This window comes from Anguilla rostrata, chromosome 5 (assembly GCF_018555375.3).
Source record: "Anguilla rostrata isolate EN2019 chromosome 5, ASM1855537v3, whole genome shotgun sequence".
NCBI classification, from domain to species: Eukaryota; Metazoa; Chordata; class Actinopteri; order Anguilliformes; family Anguillidae; genus Anguilla; species Anguilla rostrata.
In genome coordinates, this window is record NC_057937.1 from 52,402,556 (window position 1) to 52,416,971 (window position 14,416).

Here is a 14,416-nt window from a genome sequence, read left to right on the forward strand (position 1 = left end):
ACACTTGAAATTTGCCTACACAATCCATACGCACAATGGTTATGTTATAATGACACCGGCATGATGATGGCGATAATAATAATAATAATAATAATAATAATAATAATAATAAACACCTGACTGATGAATAGAAGGATTGAATGTAGGCCAAGTACTTGAGGAGTTTGAGTCAAAAATAAAATACATGCTTCATCTGATGATGGCACTATAGAGCACAACTATTTGTATTCTATGCTTTGAGGACTTCAGACAAGCATAAATCTTACATGCGGCATACCTGCCATCCCAATCCAGGCGTTATTCAGAGGTTACACATCAAGTCATTTTTACCCAGAAAGTCTGAAAGCGCGTTGTAGCCGACTGCGCTGGAATGCAAAAAATATTTTGACATGTTTTCATCAAGCATACTCCAAAGGGTCAGAATCCTATGTATCATGAATTGGCCGACTGGTCTCGGAGATCATTTTTGAGGAATTCAATATTTCATTTTTATGGAAAACAAACAGTCTGAAATCAAATAACTGTATAAATCTTATTCAGCCAAATTCACTGAATGTATAGACACTACATTTTTATTCCAGGCCAAAGGATGGAAGAGCTATGATAAAAACTGCACAAAACGGTGCTATATATAACATGGTCACACAGGCAGAGCATTGTCTATAAGTCATTAAATAAAACTTGCAATCTGCTGTTACATTAAATAATTTAGGAAACATTGGTAAGAATTGCTTTGGAATATAGCTTGTTTAATTTGTGTGAGCTAAGATAGTCAATATTGTTTGTTGTAACTTGGCCTCATCTTGATATCAATATTTTTAATGACAGGACAAGATTTTGCAAGTTTTAATTAAAGACTAATAGACAGCACTTTGTATGCATAACTTGGCATTTTTGCACACTGGAAACATGTTTTGTTGTCATAACATTTATTTTTGTACTGTGTTTGTTATGAGTAACCAATAATAGTAATGTATATAAATGCATGGACCATAAGATAATTATATCTAGAGACAGACATGCAAACACATACACACATGCAAACACACATACATTCTAGCTCAAAAGAACACATTGGCATAAATAGTCATTTTTCCTTTACCATGAAATACAAATAAATGAAAGAGTCTCGCATAGTTTTAAATGGAATACAGTGTGTTTCATGGTGTTTACAATAGCCTCTTTTCCACTGTAGGGCCGAACGGTCCTGAGCACGGAGAGGAACGGTTCCAATGGTTCCATGTTTGGCATGGTGGAACACTTACAAACCGTGCCCAGCACGATTTTCTCCGCACGGTTAAGCAACCGTGCTCAGCGCAGCAGAACCGTTCGGGTGGGCGGGCTCAATGACGTAGGTATTCACTGATTGGTTTCACATTTACGTCAGTTTTGTGACTGGGCGCTGATCCACTGCGTCACTTGCTGTTGTCACTAGTTTTTCTTAGATACTTCCTACTCCTGGTTTTAACAGCCGGACAGATGGAAACAGAAACGGTAACCGTTCCCATGAGTCCTGAGCAGCACGGTATGGCACGGAGCGCCCCTGGTAACCTTTCGGCCCTACAGTGGAAAAGAGGCTAAGGTAGCAAGGCGCAATGTCCTGCAAAGATGGGTGATAGCTACAAAAAATCATCTCACTTAAGACTATAGGCTGTGATATTACCATGAAGCAGAATCTATTTTTCCCCCACAACACGCTGAGATAACTGTGGTTTGAAATAAACTCCAAGACTGTGCAAGAATCTACATGCCATGAAAAAAGCCTGGGGCATTTGCATTCATTAGAACAGGGCTGGGCATTTCTGGGCCTGGAGGGACAGTGTATGCAGGTTTTTGTCTCCACCATTTACCCTGGCTAAATGAGCTAATTGGTTGTATACACCAACACTGGTTCACTTGTAGATTAGATCAGTGGTTCCCAATCTCAGTCTTGGGTATCACCTGTGTATGCTAGTTTTAGTTTCAACCACAGTTGCAATCCCAGAATTTTAGCAAGTGGTAAATTCTTTCTGAATTAGGTGCTTTTCATGTTTACAAGGATTGTTTACCCTCTTTACATCTTTTCTTACATAATGTCATTGTTTAACCACATTATGGAAGAAACTGCAATGCATTTCAAGAAGAATAAAAATTCCACGTTCACATTGTGCTTATTTTGATATTACAATGATATAAAAAGAGGTATCAAAAATGTTAACTGATCAAATTAGAGTGAGGTTAATCAATAGGCTGCCAATTAGATTGCTGAATACACGTTTGTTATTTGATAATTTCTCCATAAACCTATAGGCTAAACACAATTTACATTTGGCTCGTTATCATGTCTTTGATTTCTTCCTTATCTACCAAATGGTTAGTTCCAGTGGCTATGTGTCCACACTTTCACCAATTAGAAGCCTATTGACTTACGTAGGACCGAGTTTGCACCACTGGATTATCGCAGTAGCCTACACGTTTCATATAGGGAAACAAGAACCATCTTCAGCTGTCTTTTGTGCGCTTGTCTACAAGTGTGGCTAAAATGTAAGATTGTGTGAATGTTAGGGCTAATTATATAAAGACCAGGAGTTGTCATGACATGCAGAAACAGCTGGTCTTTCTGGTCCACATCTGCATTTGGTTTTTCTCAAGTTCATGTCAGCCTAGTTGCAAATACAGATGAGAAACCAGAGCACAAACAGAAGTAATTCGCTACTGGTTTACTAGAGTGCATCGTAATGACAAACTGTCTTGAAACCGTTTTGTAGTCAGGCGAAAAAGTGCGGTATTTGTGCTGAGACGTGAAGTTTTTTTTTAATGATCAGAATATAATGGTTTGCACTCAATGTAGGGATTTACATGCAGACCAATGAGTGCAGAAAAACCGAGCTCCTGACCTGCTAAGTAAAAATAAGTGAAACACTATCCCCTCAGCATCATAAAGTCAAACGATGCGTAATTGTGTTTTTGTTTTTAACAAGTGTAAAAACACATAAGTATTGTATCTTATTGAACCTGTGTTTAGTAGTTGTCTATGACCATGAAATGCACTTTTTGTACGTCGCTTTGGATAAAAGCGTCTGCCAAATAAATGAAATGTAATGTTAACAAGACTGTGTTTTGTTCAGTTTGCAAAACATCTGCTACTCCGTTGTCCAGTGATGTTCATGTATGTATTTGTAATTTTCTACGCACTTGAGTTTTTACTGAGGCAAGTGTATGGATGATAATAGCCCACAATTCTCAATAACTGCGTAAAATCCATGAACTGTTCAAGTAAATTGGCACACATAACGAACATCATTAAATGAATGTTAACAAATTTTGTTCGTTACCAACCAGAAAACTGATTAGAACAGCACTAGTGAATTAATCCAACTATGGCTGCGACCTCGGATATCAGTGCGTTTTGATTTTGACAAACCTAATCAATGCTATCTAGACTTGTAATGCGCCAGCCTGTATAGTTAAACGCATTCCAGCTTTCCCAGGGTGTGGAGCGAATTTATGCTATACCAACAGATTAGACTAGTTGAACTAAAGTTCCCACTCAGTCGCGGAATCTTTCGGTGCTGAGAGGAACAGGGTTTAAAGGGAAAATGCCAATGGTCTGTTTATGCAGCACTACTTTGGTATACTTCCGAGCAGGTTTAAAACAATTATAATATCTTGTTTGCCATCAATCAGGGCGCGAACGCTAAAGTGTCCACTGCATCACAGCAGTATGCGATTGAACACCTTTAAATCTGGGCTTGGACCTCAGTGGCCGTCATACAGTAATAATATCGACGGGGCCTATTTCTTGTCACTGGCAGTGCTGCGGCCTCTTCTCTGCTCACCCGTATTGGCCGCCATATTGAATTTTAATGATAATTTCTGGGAATTTTTGTTTCCACCGATATTTTACCGAATGGATTTGCTGGTTTACCCGTGTTCTTAGGAAGGATCATCCATAACCTGGGGAAAAGGTTGCTGTCAGTGAGTATTTTGGTTTTGCGCCAGGTGGGGAAGATCACAGCCTGGTTTCCTACTTTTTCCGGATAAAATTGTTGGCAGGGTGGCCAGCTTGTTAGCTGGTTAGCTTTTGCTGTTTGTAGTGCATGAGCTGATGCCGGCGATAGTCTAATCGAGTTGTGGTTTTGGCCTTTGTAATTCATATATCATAAACATATCTTAAGCGTCCTGCCTTTGCTTGAATGCAGTGGAAAATAGCTCTCTAGCTAATTCTGTTTCCTCAACTAAATCGATGGGTATTATAGCTAGCTAGATACAATTCTCTCGATGGCCATAGCTAACTAGATAGCATAGCTGTGTTGCTATGGCTTAGCTTTTGTTGTATGGTACACTGCCTAGCCAAGTATCACACTAGAGGGCTGATGATGTTAATGTATAGCTGGCATTATATTATTGTGTTCATCGTTGTCACTTGTAGCTAAGTGTCAGGCATAACAGTTAGCGATCTGTCTTACAAGATACTTAATGTTCTGGCTGGCATTTACTCAATCCTGACCCAAATGCTTACTTACTGGCTAGCTAACGTTCGCTAGTCTTGCAATAAAGGCATACCCTAGCCAGGGTTTGCTCTTAAGTATTATAAACGGCACATGTGATCAGTAACGCAGGGCTTCTACCTTGATTGCTAAATTACATTTTGGAAGCTGCATTTCTTGACCAGTTTGACCAATTCAGAGTAGCTGATTCGTCTTATTTTGTTCGCTGCTACAGCAATAACGTTATTGAAGTGTAGCTCCGATAACTGTTACTCTGCTGGAGATGGCGCATCAGCAGGTGGCAGCACTTTACCAACAACAAAACAGAGTTAAACGAGATTTCGTACTAAACATATGTTGCTTAACAGTAAAACGAACGGTTTCAAATTCAGAAACTAAAACGTGAAAATATTTGGCGTGGCATTGTGTACTGTATTCTGTTGTTATTGTATACTAGCATGAAAAATGTACATTATTTTGTATGTTTTGCAGTGTATTTAAAAATCATCATGCCCCTCTCTTTTGCGAAAACAGTGCTGGGAAGTAGTCTTGGCTATGGATTAAACATTAGATAATGTTCTAAACTGTACTCCACTCAACTGAACTGTAGTCACACCGGGAATGGCACCGTGGACATGGTACCCTGCACCATACGAACCATATCCTACCAGCAATGCAAAGACACGCGCCCCCTAGTGTGAAACACGCGTTATTTTTTCTGTCCTATAGTTTGCGAGCATGTATTAAACTTGTTTGGGCTCATCAGCAGTTTTATTTTGATCTTTGTCTCAACAAATTTGGAGTTGATTATTTATTATATTTTCCTCACCTGTTGAAAGAGGTCATAGTTTTTTTGGAGCAATGAATTATTGTTAATTCCTCAGGGTGTCTTTGTAGTGCCCCTGTGTACAAACCTGCATGTGTGTGTAGGAGACAGAGATGTGGAGGTAAGGGTTGAGGAAAGTAGAGGTGAGGATATGAGTTCAGGTGTGTGTATGAGGGGTTTCAGGTGCACTTATGTGAAGTCCGATTCTCTCCACAGCAGTCACACCTGCCCGCCCCTCAGTCCGCAGGGCCCTTCCAGCACAGGGCCCGAAAGCACCTGGATGCACCTGGACCAGGGGAGTGGCTGGGAGAGACCAGGAACATGGGGTTAAATGGCAGGCGACACAGCACCCGGTTTTCCAGCGATCAGGCCCTGGGTGTGGCCCCACCCCAGGACCCGCCTCTGCACTCTCAGCGGGCCAACCTCCGCCACAGCAAGAACTCCTCCCCCAGCAGCCGCAGGAGTAGCCGCCGTGAGTGTCCTGCTGCAGTGCTAGCACCAATGGCACTTCCCTGGATTCTTACCCCTTGTTTATTTTTACCCCTTGAAGTTGTTTTAATGTAGAGTTTTTTTTTGGCAATTTGGGAGGCTGGAAAGGGTATGGAGGGCTGTGTTTTTCCCAAATTAAAAATAGATATGCTGCAACATTTTGCCATGGATGTAACTCTGTGGGTGGTGTTCAGGTTGAGCTTTGGTGGTGTGCAGCTGGAGTAGTGTTGAAGTAGAGTTCAGTGTTCAGGTGGAGTGGGGGTTGAATGTGTACAGCTGCAGTGGGTCCAGGCTGATTGAGGCTGTGTTCTGTTTTCAGGGTTCAATGCAGCAGCGCCCCTAGAGGCAGAGAGACGCTATGTCCCCTCGTCAGGAATGACCGCTAAGGAACTGTGTGAGAATGATGACCTCACCACCAGCCTCATCCTTGACCCCTACTTAGGCTTTCAGACTCACAAGATGAACACCAGGTTTGGGCTGATGCACATTCTATATCCTCACAGGTTTCCTGAAGAGTGGCTTTGTGTGAAGAGTGGAGTGTGTATTGAACAGTAGTGTGTGAACCTGTCTCCACAGATTTCGATCCATTAAGGGAAAACAGGAAGAACTGAAAGATGTGATCGAATGCTTCAAGAAGCATGATGACTTGGAGAAGGCATTCCATGCACTGGTCTCAGGGGACTGGGCCAGGCACTACTGCCTTACCAAAAATAAGGCCCAGGAGAAACTCTTCAAAGAGCATGTAAGCCTGAACTTCAAACAAAATGTGAAATGTCATTAAATGTCACTATGTGACCCCTGGTATACTTAGGTCACTTTTATAGCATGTACATGATTGGGCTGTTGTCAGGATGAGTGAATGTTGGCGTAGAAACACAATTTCGAATTATTTATTCGTTTTGCAGGTATTCGTGTATCTACGAATGTTTGCCACTGATAGTGGTTTTGAGATTCTTCCTTGTAACCGGTATTCTTCTGAGCAAAACGGAGCCAAGATTGTTGCAACAAAAGAATGGTAAGACCCAGAAGTGCGCATTTCTCTGAATGAGGATCTTGACAGGAGTACTCTTCCAGGCACTGTTTGGGTTTCCCAGGCCGTGGGCAGTCAATGCTCAACATATTCAATATCAATTAATGTTTGAGCCATATCAGTGTGTTTTAGCGTAGATTCATGTATCCGTGAACTACCTACATTAGAGGAGTTGGTACGCAAAGTTACTGTCGGGACGAAAAGCAGTCATCTCTATTCCTGCATGTATTTGAAGAAATGGCACTTTATATATATGTGGACTGTTCAAGTGCAAGGTCAGGAAAAATTACTGTCAGCCAGCTTATGTATATTTATAAAATTCAGCCTGTCCAGAGGTATTGGATATAGGGAATTATGAGAGACAGTTATTGGTTTGCAGGTTTGATAGCATGTGACACTGTATTTTTTTTGGTGTGACCACCAAACCTACCTATCTAACTGGAATAGAACTCAAAAAGGAATGGCTGATGGTCGTGCCAGGCTCTGTGCCGATAGGGTAGCATCACGCCCAAAATCACCCTCTAGAATCCTTTCTGGGCCTGGAAGCGTGATTAGAATGGGACAGTGCCTTGTCGATCCGTGCCACAGCCCAGTAACATAGGGGTCATGTCCTGCAGTGGAGTTACAGTGCGCCGCTTGTCTTTCTGTTCGGCAGGAAGAGGAACGACAAGATGGAGTACCTGGTGGGCTGCATCGCCGAGCTGTCGGAGAGCGAGGAGGCCATGCTCCTGCGGCACGGAGAGAACGACTTCAGCGTCATGTACTCCACCCGCAAGAACTGCGCCCAGCTGTGGCTCGGGCCTGCCGCCTTCATCAATCACGGTACTGACCGATGCTCCTGCTACACACCGCTACACCCAGCACGCTACGCCCACCACGCTACGCCCAGCACGCTACGCCCGCTTTTTTAGTCAGCTACAGCACCGACCTCCTCACACTCTCTGCTCAGTTCTGTTTTCCGTCTTTTGCCAGTGTAGAATTTTTAGTATTAAAACTTCATTTCAGTGATGCAGTAACCTTTTTTTTTCCTTTTGTTTTTAGATTGCCGACCAAATTGTAAGGTGAGTTTTAAGTTTTAATTTCACAGTTGAGAGACCCAGTGCATAATTATGTGACCCAATGCACTGCACATGCAGTCATGAAAAAGCATTAAGCATATGTCTGCTTGTGTCTTCCAGTTTGTGTCCACGGGTCGAGACACGGCCTGTGTGAAGGTTCTGAGGGACATAGAACCAGGGGAGGAAATATCCTGTTACTACGGCGATGGGTTCTTCGGGGAAAACAACGAATACTGTGAATGCTACACCTGTGAAAGGTATTTTTTACATTGTCATTGTCATGTTCCGTGGCAAAGCCATTTGATTGAGAACTGGAGAGCAGGAACCTGAGGTTTGTGCGCATTTCTAATGAGGAACCCTCATCACTTTCAGACGGGGAACCGGGGCTTTCAAATCCAAAGCCGGGCTTCCTGTGGCGGCTCCGGTCATTAACAGCGCGTACGGGCTGAGGGAGACGGACCGGCGGCTCAACAGGCTGAAGAAGCTGGGAGAGGGCAGCCGCGGCTCTGACAGCCAGTCTGTGGCCTCTCACACAGACACGGACTCCCAGGAGCCCCCTCGTTCATGTGAGCGCCGTGCGTCACGCATCTTAAAGTAGATCAGAGAGGCCCTGTGCGTGTGAATATACATGATACTTCGCCATTATGAGGCGCATCATTTGCATGCTTTTTATTGTTCCATGTCTGATCCAGTTGTTACTTCAGAGTAAATTGCTTGATGTTCTTCTCTGTGCATTTTTACTCTTTTAGCTACGAGGAAGAGGACGGCTGACCGAGTGAAGAAGATGAGCAGAGGCGCAACGAGGCGCTCTCTGTCCAGAACTCCTACATCTACCTCACCCCCTAAACGGAGTCACTCGGGTAGCTCCAGGGAACCAAAGAGACTCCGATCCAAACCCGCCAAGCCGGCACGCGCCAAAGTGAAGTTGCGTAATCGGGGGCAGTGGGCGGAGCTTAAAGGCTGTAAAACGGACACATCCCGTCTGGGCCTGAGAGAACCCAAAGTGGTGCTGTGCAAGGCTGTCCCGGCGAAGAGGGGGAGGGAGGCCAGGGGGGCCGGGCGGGGCGAGGAGGGGAGGGGCTGCCTGACTCGGCACGCGGCGAAGGAACACAATCAGTACCCTCTGAGCGAGGGCTTAACGTGCACGTACAGAACTCGCAGGTCAGCCCAGAGCGTGCTCAACGCTCAGCAGGCCGCCTGCGTTAAGCTGGAGCCCAACGCTGTGGACGGTCACGGGGTGGTGCCGGGGGGCGCGGTGCCTGGGGGCGTGATCGTTAAGGCGGAGCCTGAGGACTTTGGGGAGTACATGATGCAGGGGCTCCAGCTGAATGGGTGTGGCCTGGATCCCAGCTGCCCGGGTGGCCGCCGCCCCCCGCCGCCACGCCCCATAAAGCTGGAGGAGCCCGGCTCCTACGGCAAGGTGCTCGCCCTGGGGGGCGTGGCCGACTGGCGTAAGGGCCGCAACGGCGACGCCCCGCCCACTCGGGACAGGTCAAAGGGCAAGAAGAAGAGGCAGATCACGCGCTACGACGCGCAGCTGATCCTGGAGAACAGCTCGGGAATCCCCAAGCTCACGCTGCGTCGCCGTAGAGACAGCAGCAGCAGCAGCGGCCGGGCCAACGAGCCCGGCGATGGCGAGCTGCTCAACCCCGCCAAGATCAGCATCAAGTTCAGCAAGGAGCACGACAGGGACAAGGCCAGCTCCTACATGTCCAAACTGAACAACGGCTTTAGCCCCGCCTTCAGCCCCGCCCCCAACTGCAGCTCCGCCAAAGTGAAGATCCAGGTGAAGCGGGAGGAGGGTGGCTCAGGCGAGGCCGCCCCCTCGGGGCTCCCCCCAGAGGCGGCCAACGGGAACTGCAAGATCGCGGCACAGGCGAATGGGGACGCCCCCTCCGAGGAAGAGGACGACTACTTTGACGAAGAGTTTGAGGACGATTTCATTCCGCTTCCGCCACCGAAAAGGCTGCGGCTTATCGTGGGTAAAGACTCCATAGACATAGACATCTCCTCACGGAGACGCGAGGACCAATCACTGCGGCTGAATGCATGAGTCCCTCTGCCCCTTATTGTACATAGAGCTGTCCTTCCAATCAGCAGTGGGACCACTTCAGAACTGGATTACATGTAATGAGCCAGTCTGATGAGAAATGGGGCTGTAAAATAATTGAACTTTACTGTAAATTTTAATAATAGCACTTCTGTATTCATAATGCATATAATTGTAGAAAGTGTACAGTATATGAACCCTTCCCAAGTTGGAATTTTATTGGACTTTTTCCAGCCTCAGCTCACAGTTTTGAATTGTGTCGCTAGCCCAGTCTTTTCTGTCAAAAAAAAATCAAGGAGGAGCCAGTAACTTACTCAGTGATGTCATCATGTGGAATCCTAGTGCTTGTGCTACCTACGTCCTCTCAGACTTGGAGCATAGATCTCTTACCAGTCAACTCCAAGGGTTCACAATAAGCAACGTATATATGTGTATGTATAGTGTACATACAATCCATATATAATTCTGTCTCCTGAAATGCTGAAGGGAGTAGCACAAGAAATGGAAGAAGTTGACCTGATTTTAAAATACTTCCTCAAAGACCAGCAGTCTTTGAGTCATCTTAAAGGTGTTTCTGAAACTCTGACAGGTGTTGGTGCTGTGTAATTGGTGCTTTGAGGGTGAAGATATTTGTTGTTTGTCCCTGGGAGCTGGAATTGTACAGTAACCTCAAGTACAAAATTCTGCTTTTTACACTATAGAAACTCAATGAAAACAGATAGGCAACAGAGGCTGCTACTGGCTGCAATGTCAGATGGTTAAATTAGTGCTGCTCAGCTCTTCCACTTTGACTGAAGAACAGGTGTTTGTGTCATTGGGGTGCTAATTAATGTCATTAGCTGACATTGTTGTGGCTCTGATCTGACTGGTTTTAAAACCTGTGATTCAGTCCTCCGGCCACAAGATGGACGTACAGCTTCCAAGCCACACGTTTTGCAATAATTAACAATCATCAGACTCCAGTACCAGAATCATCTCAGTCACTTCATTATTAACTACGCATTCAGTTTTAACATTGCATGTTGGTTACGGGTGCAGTGCTTTTGGTTATTAACGCATCCATTTTATTCAGCAGAACTCGGAATCCAAAGTCATTTAAGAATACATGTTTATTTACTAGGTGATTTGTCAACTGGGGATTTTCACCTTTTTGCATTGTCAGCTAAAAGCAGTGCTGAAAAATAAATTCTCTGCCCTCTCTGATCACTAACTGCTAAATCACAGCAAATTACTTACAATTTGTTCAGCTAGAGTGGCTATTGAAGGCAAACACCATATCACAGCTGTATTACATGCTGGAAACTGGTTGATAAGAAGGAGAGACCCTAGTTGTCACATGCACTTCCAGATAAATTTCCATGCAGAAAAAAGGACAAACAGGTCATGGCATGTGCAAGAAAAATGCACGTTTAGTCAGGCTCTGTGCGGTGTTGTATGTCAGATTATACTCAGTCTAAAGAAACTGGAATATATCAAATCTGAGCTGGAGTTTAACGATTTGTGCTCTTTGGGAGGGGGGGGGGGTTGGCACGGTGTTTGTAAATGAGTGTAAAAATACATGCCCCACATGTGAACCTGCATTAGCTTGAGCCAAAAAGTCACTTCATCATTCCATTGATCTTGACAGTTGTACTGTTGGAGAAGGGATTATTGGGAATAATTAATGCCAATTTATTCCTGAGCACTGTTTATATCACCAGCAGCTACACTTGGATATGTTCATTGTGCACCATGTGCAGTCCCATGTGTACTTGTACTATGTGTGTTTTTGAGTACCCCATCCATTGGTTGAAATTACAATTGATTGATTACGAATATTTCTTAGCCTTCTGTCAATATAGCTTTGTGTGCAGAAGGGTAGCTGGATTAAGTACACAGTATTTAAAGAAGATGCAAGGCTGAAGTTGTCCACTGTGTAAATCATGAGAACACTTGTACTTATTTAACAGATTTGAATACTTGAAAATAAGATAAAAATTTCTTTGCAACAAGTAACTGTTTTATTGCCATCATTTCTGCTGTTTAACGCGAGCTTATGTGCTCAGGAAACTCTCCAGTTTTCATATTTGCTTCCAAAAAAGGAAGTTGATATTTGGGTGTTTGTGGGTTTGCAGTATGCAGCAAGAAAATAAATGTCAAAATAACCCCACAGCTGCTTGTACTGTGACATGGCCTCCAGAGATTTTTCTTGAAGAAATTGTTTACTCACAGTTTTGCTTGGAACTGTTTCCTATGGTGCATGCAACATGCACCTGCTGCACTCAAAGAAAAAAGTACAAAATTTATAGAATAAATGCTGTAAAATGAGTCCTCACATTTACAGCCTTGTGAAACAATGTCACTGCCACAAGCTGCTTTGGAGTTATTTTAAGTGTATTTTCTTGCTTTAGACCATAAACCTCCAAATGCCCCCTATACTAGCCATTGCAAATCCAACGAGTTTCTAATAAATTCCCTGGGCTCATCTAGAAAAACATACATTAAAACTGAAATAATGCCGAAAAAAGTGAACGGTCCCTTTACCACAATTTATGCTACTGTTTGTGCTGCAGTGTTTTGCCACTAGGCGGAGCCACCAAATTGGCTGTCATTGCTTCTCTAGGTCGTTTTAGCCAAAGATAACAAGGTTATCAACCCTCAAGAACTACAGGATCTGTTGGTCTTGCTGTTACTCAGCACTTAGTTGAACAAGAAAAAAAATCATTAAAGTTAAATTTTCTCACCCTTTTAACCCTAAATTGGTTTCTGATTTCAAAGTGAAAACAAAAACCTGCTCACCATTTTATTCTCCAGGACTAGGGACTAGAGAGGTCGTCCGCAGAGTTTTGATTGGAAGGTGTTATATTCTAAAAGAATGCAATACATTTTAAACAGTATTCAGCAGAATTAAAACAAGTATAAAACTGCATTATCTGTGTGAATTGACTGCATGTATTTTAACTCGCCACCAAAATATTAAGAAATTGCAGTGAATTGACTGGCAACTAACTTAACCGTTTACTTGTGGATATGAAGTCTATAAATCGTACACTTCATATCCACAAGTAAATGGTTGATAGTTGCCAGTCAATTCACTAAAATTTCATAATATTGTAACTGTCATCAACAAAATATGTACACTACATTTCCAAAAGTATGTGCACACCTGACCATCACATCCATATGTACTTGTTGAACATCTCATTCTGAAACCATGGGTATTAATATGGAGTTTGACCTCCCTTTGCTACTGTAACAGCCTCCACTCTTCTGAGAAGGCTTTCCACTAGATTTTGGAACATGGCTGTGGGGATTCAGCCACAAGTCCACATTCCAATTCATCCCAAAGGTGTTAGCAGGGGTAAAGTTCAGTCAATTTATTCTCCACCAAACTCCGCAAACCATTTCTTTATGGACCTTGCTTTGTGCACAGGGGTATTGTCATGCTGAAACAGGAAAGGCTCTTCCCTAAACTGTTGCCACAAAGCACATAATTCTCTAAAATGTCAATGTATGCTGTGGCATTAAGATTTCCCTTCACTGGAACTAAGGGGCCTAGCCGAAACCAAGAAAAACCGCCCCAGACCATTATTCCTCCTCCACCAAACTTTACAGTTGGCACTGTGCATTCCGCCAAACCAAGATTTGTTCATCAGACTGCCAGATAGTGAAGCGTGATTTATCACTCCAGAGAATGTTTCCACTGCCCCAGAGTCCAATGGTGGTGTGCTTTACACCACTCCACCCAACACTTGGCATTGCGCATGGTAATCCTGGGTTTGTGTACTGCTGCTCGGCCGTCAAAACCCATTTCATGAAGCTCTTGACGAACAGTTCTTGTGCTGATGTTTCGGAGGTAGTCTGGAACTCTAGTGAGCGCTGCAACCAAGGACAGATGATTTTTACACACTACATGCTTCAGCACTCGGCGGTCCCAATCTGTGAGCGTGTGTGGCCTACCGCTTTGAGGCTGAGCTGTTGTTGCTCCTATACGGGGCAACATAGCTCAGGAGGTAAGACCGATTGTCTGGCAGTCGGAGGGTTGCCGGTTCAAACCCCGCCCTGGGCGTGTCGAAGTGTCCTTGAGCAAGACACCTAACCCCTAACTGCTCTGGCGAATGAGAGGCATCAATTGTAAAGCGCTTTGGATAAAAGCGCTATATAAATGCAGTCCATTTACCATTTACCATATACGTTACCACTTCACAATAACAGCTCTTACAGTTGACTGGGGCAGCTCTAGCAGGGCAGAAATGTGACAAATTGACTTGCTGGAAAGGTTGAATCCCATGAGTGTGCCACGTTGAAAGTCACTGAGCAGGATCCATTCAGTACAAACCATTCTGCTACAAATGTTTGTCAGTGGAGATTGCATGGCGGTATGCTTGATATTATGCACCTGTTAGCAATGGGTGTGGCTGAAGTTGCCAAAACCACTAATTAGAAGGAGTGTCCACATACTTTTGGAAAAGTATGGTGGGTGGGTAGTGCAGGAGGTACTCCAGCTTGTGACTT

At 44.1% G+C, this 14,416-nt stretch overlaps 1 protein-coding gene across 3 annotated transcripts; it reads left to right on the plus strand.

The window, feature by feature from the left end:
* Nucleotides 1-3,716: 3,716 nt before the first annotated feature.
* Nucleotides 3,717-11,913, plus strand: LOC135255651 (histone-lysine N-methyltransferase KMT5B-B-like). Of its 3 annotated transcripts, none has more exons than XM_064337113.1 (10): nt 3,717-3,957; nt 5,536-5,767; nt 6,104-6,254; nt 6,361-6,526; nt 6,690-6,799; nt 7,470-7,636; nt 7,856-7,875; nt 7,993-8,129; nt 8,245-8,438; nt 8,622-11,913. In XM_064337113.1, exons 2-10 carry the CDS (start codon nt 5,617-5,619, stop codon nt 9,923-9,925), a joined length of 2,400 nt encoding a protein of 799 aa, XP_064193183.1. In that variant the 5' UTR covers nt 3,717-3,957; nt 5,536-5,616; the 3' UTR covers nt 9,926-11,913. The 3 variants fall into 3 exon arrangements, with proteins under 3 accessions (XP_064193183.1, XP_064193181.1, XP_064193182.1); XM_064337111.1 differs by having other exon boundaries at nt 3,718-3,957; nt 5,512-5,767; XM_064337112.1 differs by having other exon boundaries at nt 3,718-3,957; nt 5,515-5,767.
* The last annotated feature ends 2,503 nt before the right edge of the window (nt 11,914-14,416 follow it).

What these genes read in the sequence shown, in the direction of transcription:
- LOC135255651 (XM_064337113.1), top strand. Translation starts at nt 5,617, where the DNA reads ATGGGGTTAAATGGCAGGCGACACAGCACCCGGTTTTCCAGCGATCAG. An exon ending in TGCCGCCTTCATCAATCACG is followed by an intron (nt 7,637 to 7,855) that starts GTACTGACCGAT and finishes TTTTGTTTTTAG; the next exon opens with ATTGCCGACCAAATTGTAAG. An exon ending in ATTGCCGACCAAATTGTAAG is followed by an intron (nt 7,876 to 7,992) that starts GTGAGTTTTAAG and finishes TGTGTCTTCCAG; the next exon opens with TTTGTGTCCACGGGTCGAGA.